Source organism: Limulus polyphemus, unplaced genomic scaffold (genome assembly GCF_000517525.1).
Source record: "Limulus polyphemus unplaced genomic scaffold, Limulus_polyphemus-2.1.2 Scaffold780, whole genome shotgun sequence".
NCBI classification, from domain to species: domain Eukaryota; kingdom Metazoa; phylum Arthropoda; class Merostomata; order Xiphosura; family Limulidae; genus Limulus; species Limulus polyphemus.
In genome coordinates this window covers 406,985-417,825 of record NW_013666390.1, presented here as the reverse complement: position 1 = coordinate 417,825, position 10,841 = coordinate 406,985, and the positions used below count along the sequence as shown (strand labels likewise).

Genomic DNA, 10,841 nt, shown 5'->3' with positions numbered 1-10,841 from the left:
TATATATATATATATATATATGCACATTAAAACCATCTTGAAGTATTCAAAATTAAATAGTTTTTCAAATTAGGTTTAATCATGTGTAAACCTAAAAGAGAATACAATTATCATTTTATGTATTTCATGTTTTATAATACATGTTCTATGTATATTAAAAACTATAGGTCTAACGGGGTTGCAGAACCTTGGAAATACTTGCTATATGAATTCTGCCATTCAAGCCTTATCAAATTGGTGAGTTTATATTGAATACACAACATTCTTATACAGAACTCTAGTACAGTCTAGACAAAACTTTCACCTAAGGAGCCAATGGATCTGAGGACAGAAAGTTTAGCCACAACACCCAATTGTTGGTTGCTACTTTCAGAACAAATTGATTACTTTCATATTCAACTACTCAAAATACAAGAAAACTTGTTATAACACTAAAATGGTACAAAAATAGAAATATAATGTGGGTAGTTGCTTGTTTACTGACTCATTGTTTGTATATACCTATAAAATGATTTTTTATGCATGGTCTACAAACAATATGTTAATACAGAATTTGAGTTTTTTTTGTTCATATTCCTTCCCTCCTCCCATTGACTTATGCCCTGTCTGCAAGATATGTGTGAATATAAAGCAAGCAGTTTGTCTTGCAGCTAACTGTACCTAAAGAAATGTTCATTGTAAAGACATAAAAACTCAGAAAAAACAGGGAAGATATGAAGAAAAGTGTCCATTCTTCCAAGATTATTATTCTTATCTTTATGTCACTAAATGTACTTCATAAAGGATTTACTCAAGAAAATGCTGTCTGGGAGCAGGCACTTTCAATATATGTTATAATGATATAAATTTTGATGGTAGAAATTTCCAAAATTTTGTCTAGAAAGAAAAATAATGAGACAGTATATTCCTGGATTCACCATTGCTGCCTAACCCAAAATATCTGTTGGAAAAAGTATGTTTAAGTTGTGACTGTCTTATCTTTCAATCAGTCAGCTTGAAACCATGAACAGAATGGCATTATATCAGCTAAAATCAGTTTCAGTTGATGATATATAGTCAATCTGGAACTTAAAAATAGTTTGGATGTTGCATCTATATAAAATTTAACATAAAATCTGACTAACTATGAAAGACAATGTTTATTTTTTATTTGTAGAAAGTCTTATGCCATAAAATAGCTACTTGCTAAGTATGAAAAATGATTTTTTATTATGTCTGACTGTATTTTTAGATAAAGGACTATCATTTCCAAAAAAACCATAACGTAAATTTCAAAACAATCTCTATATTGAAAAATTTAAGCCTAGAAAATTCCATGTCCAGAACTTTGTGATAATGTGCTGATGTATTTTCAATTACTTGAGAGCAGCTAAAGTTTCTTTCAGAAGTTATAGGGAAATATTCTGGCTCCCTCTGCAAATATATTGAGGTCAATCTGTTCCTTAGTATTATGTTTTTAGCATACGTAAATATGTTTTCCTAGTGAGGCATGTAGCTCAGAAATTAAAGACCTTTGCTGCTACTTGTATGATTTAGTTTCATGAAACTGTAGAAAAATTCCTGGTTTGTAATGTGTACTCTTATTTTCAGTTTAACTCTCTCACCACAGAGTTGGTCAAATTGACTTTGTAACCATTTTGTACTCACTATAGTTTCCATACTATAACTTTTAATACAGTGTGTATTTCTTCACAAAATTTGGCAGACTTTCAGTAGACACAATCTACACAGAAAATCAGATTTTTTAATGAAATAATTTTACTAAAGATTTGTACGTGAATATATCAAGTCTTTTTTTTTACTAATCTAAGTGCAATGATTTTCATGTTAAGATTAGAAATATTAGATTGCCAAGTAATTAATGTCACTTTTTTGAGATGAAAAAAACCCCAAACAACTTATATCTCAAAACAAAACATTTATTAAATGAAATAGTCTCCATTCCTATTGATGATGCTTTTCCATCTTACAATCAGGTTGTTAATGCCCTTATCAAAGAAATCACATGGCTTTGAAGCAAAAAAACATGTTGATTTCCTCTTTAACACCTTCCAAATTTGTATACGTTTTCCTATTATGATGGTGTTGCAGTGAATGAAAAAGATGGTAATCTGATGTTCCCATATCTGGAGAATATGGTAGGTGTGGGAGAACTTCCTAACCCAACTCCATAATCTTGAGTTGCGGCATATGTGCCACATGTAGACGTGCATTGTTATGGAGAAGAAGAACACCTTTCTGATTGACAAGTGAAGGGCATTTCTAATGAAGGGCTTGATTTAAATGTTTCAGTTGCTGTCTATAGATCTTTGCATTGATAGTTCGCTGTTGATTGAGGAGTTTGAAATGAATTACTCCCTTGGTGTTCCACCAAATGCAAAGCATCACTTTCTGCAGAAGGAGTTCAGGTTCTGGGGTCAGAAGTGTTGTTTTTTTGTCTAGGACTGAACCTTTGGCATTTAATACTTGCATAGAGTCCATTTTTCATCACTGGTGACAATTCTGTCCAAAAATGGTTCACGTGCTAGAAGAGACGAAGCAACGTTTTCACATGTTGGAAACATTGATCATCGAAGAGTTTGTGAGGAACCCAAACACCTTTGTTAAGGAGTTTTCCCATATTCTTTAGATGTTTACATATTGTTTTATGAGAGACATGCAATTTCAGGGCCATTTCACTAGTGTGTTGCCTTGGGTTAGACTCAAGAAGAGTCTTCAGAGCATCAATATCAATTCCAACAAGTCAGTCCCTACCATCACAGTTTTTAAGGCTAAAGTCACATGAACGAAATTTGCTGAACCGTGTTGACATTTACAAATGTTCAAAACATTTCCATAAACTTCTCTGATATTCCTTGTGGCTACAAAGGCATTTTTTCCCTTCTTGTATTCAAACAGCATTACATGCCAAATGTGTGTCTCGTCATGTGCCACCACTATGAGGAATTAGTGTGTACTAAACTTTACACATTATATATAGGCTACACTAACGTGATATTTAGGTGGTTCATTTAACTATTATACATGATGTACGTTTTTTGGGGGTGATTAATGAAAGTGTTCCAAAATGTGACATTAATTTCTTGATGACCTAATACTTTTATTCATCTCAAAAATCCCAAATTTCAGTAAAACTTTATACTTTATCTGTAATTTTCTTTACATTAACTCTATACAAGGTTGGTCAATTTGACTGACCTTGTAACCAGAAAAAAAAAATTTAAATATATCTAAATTCCGAAATGCACTTTAGCTTTATCCCAAGGAAAAGTTCCCTTCTTTGTCCTTCTAAGCAATAGTATGAATTCTACCTCACTTGCTCCAGTCTTTATACCCCACTATTTTGCCCCTAGTGATTTTAATCTTATGACTCTCTCTCCACCTACATCATTGCCTCTCTATACCCAATCTGTATATAAGCTTCCCGTTACTTTTTCTTATTCACATTTATTCAATGTCAAAAATTCTGAAGTCATTCTTATTTGTTTAATGCAGGTTTCTCTTCTGTACTGTTACTACAATTGCAAAGTTTTCTTCAGAATTGTTTTAGATCCTTAAATCATAGGACTTGAGCTTATTGTTTATTTTCTTCATTTTACAAGAAAACAAATTTTTGGAGACATTTTTTCAAAGATGAACACTTATGTTCACTTCTCAGACACAGAATCGTCTGATGCTGCTCTTCTACCACCTCATGATTCTAACCTGAGTGTCGAGGGGGGGCGGCACCTTCTGTGGAGGACATACAGTTCTTTATATGCAGAGGGGTACATGCAGTCTTATGTTGTTTCTCCTGTTGGCTCTGAGGCTGAGTTTGTAAGAAAATCAAGGGCAGACTAGTGAGTATTTAGTCTCTATTTTTGACAGCACCTTTTTTTGCTCAGACAGCTACTTATGAACCAAGAATGGACATCCTGCCATTCTTGCACCATTTTTTTCACAACTAGTATCTATATTTGTAATTTTTTGAGTATTTATCTTGTGGCTTCATCTTCATCTTCTTTATTGGGAAAACTAGTTTGTCTGATTACCTGATCCTTCAAACTTTGCTAGACATTGCAGTACATACAAGGAGATTTCCAGATCATTTGAGGGAGGGTGCTGCCATACCTTGTTTATTGGATCAGCATACCTTGGCTTTCCATCACCTGGTGATCCCGTATTTAGGCTCTCATAAAAAATGGAAAACTGTTGTAAGTGACAGACAAATTCTGGATAACTGAGATTGTGTAAGATGAACAGTGGCATCTTATGTAAAGCCCCAAATAGGTAGTAGATGGTGTAACCTCTCATCTTTGCAACAGTTGTCTGAGGCCTATCTAAGGTTTCACAGCTCCCCTGCTCAAATTTTGGAGGATCTTAGTCATTTATTGACTTCCACTTCGGTCAGGTTATAAGCTTCTGCTCTCTCCATGATATCTTGGTTGGTTTGTTGCTGAGATCTTTCGGAAAGAGATGCCTCACTGTAGGGAATTCGCATTTCTGCATTGGCCCTTAGGGATCTAAGAGATGCTCCTTTTCTCAGACAGTCTTTTTTTTTTTTTGCAGGAATTCCAAAATTCATGGTATCTTGAGTAGATGTGGCCCATCTACATTCTTCATTTTCTACACTGGCTTCTTGACTGTCCCAAAATTCTTCTACAGGACACTTTACTGCATCTCCTGTTCATGTTTCCAGACCTCCTGCTTCAGCATCATAATCCATTGGAACACAAGGGTGATTTTGACCTTACCAGTGGGGACCCTCCTCCAGGGTGGAGTGCAGATTGCAGTGTCAGCAACTACCATATGGGGTCAGATCCTATGGGGTCTCATCTCAGAGGGTTCATATCTGTACTGGAGACATTCACCACAGATCAGTGGGTCATTCATCTTCTCAGGAGGGGATTGGGCATTCAGTCCATGTCTCCTCTTCCTTTGTCTCTCATACTGGTTAGCTTTCCACTCCTCAAAGACCCTCTTACATCCAACAATTGAGCACAAGCTATCCACGAGGCCATAGAAATTGTCACCTTCTTTCTTGGTTTTTTTATTCCAGCTGTTTGTAATACAAAAAAGGACGGCCAATTGATGACAAGTCATAGACCTTTTTCGTTTCAGTGGCCCTTTTCACCCAAAATTCGACCTCGCAGATGCCTAACGTCATATCCTGGTCACTGAGTCTTCAAGGCTTTATCTCCATTTCATGCACAATGACCAGATTTTTCAGTTTCGTGCCCTATAAGTTTTTGCCAGATTGTCAAAGCTTTTTCATTGCATGGATGACTGGCTTCTTCTTGCCCCATCCTGCCTTTTGACAGAAATACACACTTGAATTCTAGTATCAGAAGCTGTGAGAGCTGGGTGTCTTATCAAAAAGGAGAAGACTATTCTTATTCCCACACAGTACCTCATACATTTAGGGGTGTTTTTTAATTCCAGGCTCAGCTGGGACCAACCTTTTCCTCTACTCCTTCAGGCCATGGAACAGGCAGTTCTTCAGATACAGTTGTTTTCACCAGCAAGCACAATTCTATCTCTTTTTAGGGAAGTGGGAATCCTTGAAATCACTCATTTCTTTATGTTGGGCCCACATGAGTGCACTTTAGTGGTCATTATGGGACCAGTGAAACATTTGCACAGATCTGCTTGATTTTCCAGTGAGACTGTCTGATTCCAGTGTGCTGGATCTCAGCTGGAGGTGGAACAGAGTCAACCCAACTGTAAGTGTCTCTACCACCTCCATGGCCAGAGATACCTCTGTTCACTGATGCTTCTCTTCAGGTCTGGGGTGCTTGTATAAACAATATGGAATTCAAGGAACTTTGAACTGTAGAGAAAGCTTCTCTCCACATCAATCTCTTAGAACTTTTAGCAGTTCAACGAGCAATGACTCAGGCTCTCGAATTGCCAGTCCATCCCATAGGAAGAGCTCTGTTGGACGAGATAACTTGGTCTGCCACTAGATTCATTACCCCTGGAACATGACAAGAAAAGAGAACAATCTGGTGTTTGTGTGCCCAAGAAAATCACTGTTCAAAAACAAAGAGATCTGGAGTGAGTGTCCTCTTGCTTTGAAAAGGATGAGACTACTGTGAAATTGTTTAAGTGAAGCATTACCACCTTCCCCAAGCTTTTTTTTTAGGTTTTTTTGTTGGATCTGCTCTTGTCTTGGGACACCACAGATCAAGGCTTTTGCCACACATTGTAAGCTCAGCTCCTGTTCTTCTGGTCTCCAGTACTTCACCTTCTGGTTTTGGGAGTGAAATCTCTCAGCCAGAATTGGATGAGTCTTCATCTTTATGTGTTCCCTCTGATTCATCTGCTCTCTACAGTTCTAGCACTGATTCACTTTATGTCTTGCCAGGTTCTTTTGGTGGCACCATATTGGCTGGGTCAGCCCTGGTTTCCACTCCTTCAGTAGCTTCAAGAGTGTCAGCCTCTTCCCCATTCTCCCTGGCCATCTCTCTTACTTCAGCCTCGGTTGGACTTCTTTCATTCAGCAGTTAGCATTATTCAACTTCATGCCTTACTAACACATTCCATTCAACATTCTTCTTTGGAAGTCTATCAAAGGAAATGATTTACTTTTTGTCAGTGTCTCTCAAACATGGGTGTTAAACTTCGCATCTCACTGTGCAACATGTCTCTCAGTTTTTGACATGGTTGTTTGACAAAGGTTTGGTGCCTTTAACTTTCGTCTATTGCCCTGTATTAGGCTGCCTCATCAGCTCCTCTTCATTTTTCTACACAAACAAAAGTTTTTGAGTCCCCAGTTTTGTCATTACTTTTCAAATCATTTCAAATTATCCATCCTCATTGTCCTTTCCAGGTTCCTAACTGGGATAAAACAGTGATTGTTCATGCATTATCATGTCCATCTTTTGAATCATTAGGATCAAGTTCACTATATCATCAATCACTTAAAACATCTTTTCTTCTGTTATTTGCACTCTATGTTCAGAAGACACTGTACCATTCTAACTTTTTTTATTTCAAGGATTATGTCACAGGTTCTTTATCCATTATGATCCTACAGTTTCTCACAACTTATCCCGTGTCACTTTGACAACTTGGATTTGTCAATTGGTTTGAATAACTTACTCTGGTCTTTCCTTTGAAGACCTTTATATCGTTCTATTTACATGAGATAGACTGTCTCCTCCTTGGATGGGTTTTGGCTACCCCCCATTGCTATTCTACGTGGCCTGGCTTGATTGTGACAGAGGTGAGTAACTTCATTTATTTCCATTTCAAGGACCTTCTCATCATTCTCATATGGATCCCACTCAATGGCAAGTGTTGCCTGGTCAGATAGTTTTTACAAATCCACACTAGTTGAGATAGGGTATTTCATGAGACCGCCTTGACTTTTGGGAAGTCCTGAGGAACAATGCTCTGGAGACAGTGCAATAAGTGAACCACATTCCCTATTTTGAAAAACAAATGAACCTCGATGTGTTCAATTCAGGGGCTATCAGGTAAGGGCCAAGTCCCCTTATGCTTTACTCATGATAGTCCATGAGTTGTGGTCCAGTATTGTATGTGATATTTGATAAAGAACACCACCCAGAAACTGCGAGTTCCCTCCCTTTCTTCTAGTGGAGCAAGGGAGTCCTTACCACTCTCAGTTTCAAGTTGCTGGAGTGGTGGACAGAGGTTTATTCCTCTTGAATGATGTTTGTACACTTTATTCCATTCTAACAGAAGACGGCAAAGCAGATTACCCTCCCACCCTTAACCCTTGATTGTTTTCCCAGATGTTGGGTGGGGAGCTGATCCAGCCTATGCAGGATCCTCATAATTCCAGTTCTGAGATGACATTTCACTATCCGGTTGTGTGAGCATGGCCTTTCTTTATGGTCATTCTCTTACTTTCCATAATCATGGAAGAGGATCCTTGACTCCTCGTAATTCTACACGTGGAGCATCACATCCATGAGCTATTGGTTGAACTTTGTTTCACATCCTCCTCATAATTCCAGGTGTAGGAGGTATCTTGCCTCCCAGGTTGAGGAGTTAGGATTTCGTTTTGTAATCCCAATGCCAGATGATCTCTGTTTATTTAGGGTGAGTGAGGTGTGAATTGGCTCCATAATTCTGAGTTAGACTTGTTGCATTCTGAGCTTTTTCAGATTGGGGATAAGACTTGTCTTGTTTGTTGTTGCTTACTTCCCTTTGTAAATCTGGTGGCTTGCATGTGACATTCAGTAACTTTCAGGTTAGGTGTCTGGGCACATAATTCTGAATTTGGTTTGTTGCATTTTGTGTTTCTACAGGTTGGTGTGAGGGTTTGTCCACTTAGATGTTGCTTGCCTTTGCTTTGTAATTCTGGTGGTTTGGCATACAACATCCTTTAACTTTCAGGTTGGGTTCCCTTCATATTATATTTCTATTATACAGTTATATTGTGGTCACCATGCCCTACACTACACCTTGGATCTAGCTTTGAGTTCACAGCTGTATAATGATTGTGTGTTTGGGGCCTGGACGAATGTCATGATAATCAACAATGTTGACTTTGTAGCTAGTTGGCCCTTACTGCCTATGTTTAGATTTCACTTTATCTGAGCAAAGAGCATACCTGTTCTACAATATAGTTTGCTTCACTATATCTCAATATTGCAAACTTGTTTTTCAACACTGACACTTTCTGTGTGGATCTTGCCATCACCGACCCTTCCACCTGGTTATTGTGGAATTCTAGCTAATGTTTGTTTTGGAAGTTTCTATTTTTCCTATACAGAAAATGTATTTCCAGTAATACTTATCACCTTTCTCACTATCCTTCCCTTCATCCCTACAATAGCCAGTGTTCAGATCTGATAATCTTATCAGTCTTGATAAAGTGAATAAGAAAGAATAATGGTGAGCTTATATACAGATTGGGTATTGATGTAGGTGGAGAGAGTCACGGGATTAAGATCACTATGGACGATACAGTGAGTTATAAAGACTGGAGCAAGTGAGGTAGAATTCATAACATTGCTTAGACAGGCAAAGAAGAGAACCTTTAATTGACAGAGTATTAGTAGAAGTAAATATTAATGGAATTACGTATAAAATTATAATAGGAAACTTCATTTGTTTATCCTAAATAGCTTTATACTTGTAACAGTATACATCTATGTTTACTTAAATTTTATTGTTTTGTTGCCCTTTGAACCATGTCTAACTAATATTTGCACCATATAAGTTATAAATCACAAGGCAAATGTGCAGCTCATGTTACAGTATTGAATTACACAATTCACGATCTACTCACAAGCATACCTTGTGAAAAATTATTATTTATTTTAACTTATTTAACCTAAAAAGTTTCCAAATTTTACATTTTAGTTATTTTTGTAATAATACATAAAGAATACACATGAAAAGCAAGAAATAAAGTACTTACCTGGGTCTTCTCTTTTTATGCCTTTGACTGCCAGTAACACTTAACCCTATTTTTTTATACTAATGGTACTAGTTCACTAAATAATATTTTATCTAATTAAATAATGCACTAAAGAACACAGAATAATCACTTGCAAAAACAGACAATGTCCCATAACTATCAGTTTTTCTGGCTTTCTAACTCTATTACAAAAGCTGTTAAAAATTCAGTTAAGCTCATCGATGTGTTTTCTGTGGGAATAAAGTTTGAACTGAAAGTATGATTGAGAATTCTCTGTACAGAAAACAATGAAATGTAATACATCATTTGATAAATAAAAACTTTGTCTTCCTATAGGTTATAAATAATATAGTCTTGAATGTCAAAGATAACTATTGGCAATTTCTGAAAGAGAGGATGTGACAGATGGGCAAGAGGGGTCTGATTTTCTATTTGATGGCTCTGTAACCAAATAAGATTGAAGGATATAAAAATTATGCTTTGTAATTAGTAACTTATGTTAAATTTCCTACTTTTTGGAGGAGTGGTAAATAGAGAAGAGAGGATGTCTAGAGAGAAAATGCCACAATTCTCATACTAAGGAAATTTTGTTTTAATATTGCAATATAAAATTAAGAACTTAAAGCTTATATATTATTAAAAGTTACATTATTAGCTATGTTTTATACCAAGTTACCATGATAAGAAAGTAGCTTAATTAAATTTTGAATGTAACTAACTAAAACCTCATGATATGCACAGAAAAAGATGCCCACATAGAAAGTGTTAATTTAGATCTGGTAAATCATATGGGGGAAGCAGAATGGCTTCGCACTTATGACTTGTAGTCAGATGGTTGCCAGTTAAGCCAGACTTCAGCACCAGATTCTATGTGTCATCCTAACAGGGGAGTGATTTGACCTAGACTTTAATTATCTTATGATTCTATTACTTCCAAATCATCAAATAAACTTTTATGCTTCAATTATCAGCTTTCAATCAGCATTATTTTCAAAATAATTAGTGTAAATGTATAAAGCAAAAGGGTATTAAATTCAAAAATGTTGATAAATTGTTTTAAAAATTTCCATTTATATTCAGCATTTTGTTACGGAAATTTTTTTTATGTATTTAGTTATATTCTCATTTATAAATAATTGTTCTTACTACTATGCATTTTGTTCAAGTCCTCAGCTGACCAATTTTTTCCTGGACTGCACTTCTTCTGTGCGATCAGACAAAAAACCAAATTTGGCAAAAAGTTACATGAAATTGGTGAAAGAAATGTGGCACAAGAAAAGGTGAGGCTTAAAATAACAATAGTTAATATGCTCTCTTCCAATACGGTCTTACCTCCTCTCACACAAAGCTATCTTCATCTGCCCTCTAAGCATTGCTAAAAACATTTTGTGATTGCACCAGTCTGTATACCCCATCAATTTCATGCCATTTCTGAACATAAATAGTATCGCTGTTCTTGCTCAAT

The 10,841-nt window shown here is 36.3% G+C and overlaps 1 protein-coding gene across 3 annotated transcripts in view; it reads left to right on the top strand.

Annotated features, from left to right (window-relative positions):
• Positions 1-10,841, top strand: part of LOC106460490 (ubiquitin carboxyl-terminal hydrolase 20-like) — a 79,519-nt gene that overhangs the window by 22,671 nt on the left and 46,007 nt on the right. For all 3 annotated transcript variants that reach the window (XM_013920191.2, XM_022387238.1, XM_022387239.1), the window contains exons 5-6: positions 168-237; positions 10,543-10,656. In XM_013920191.2, the coding sequence (XP_013775645.2) occupies positions 168-237; positions 10,543-10,656 (184 nt within the window). The remainder of the gene's footprint in view (positions 1-167; positions 238-10,542; positions 10,657-10,841) is intronic.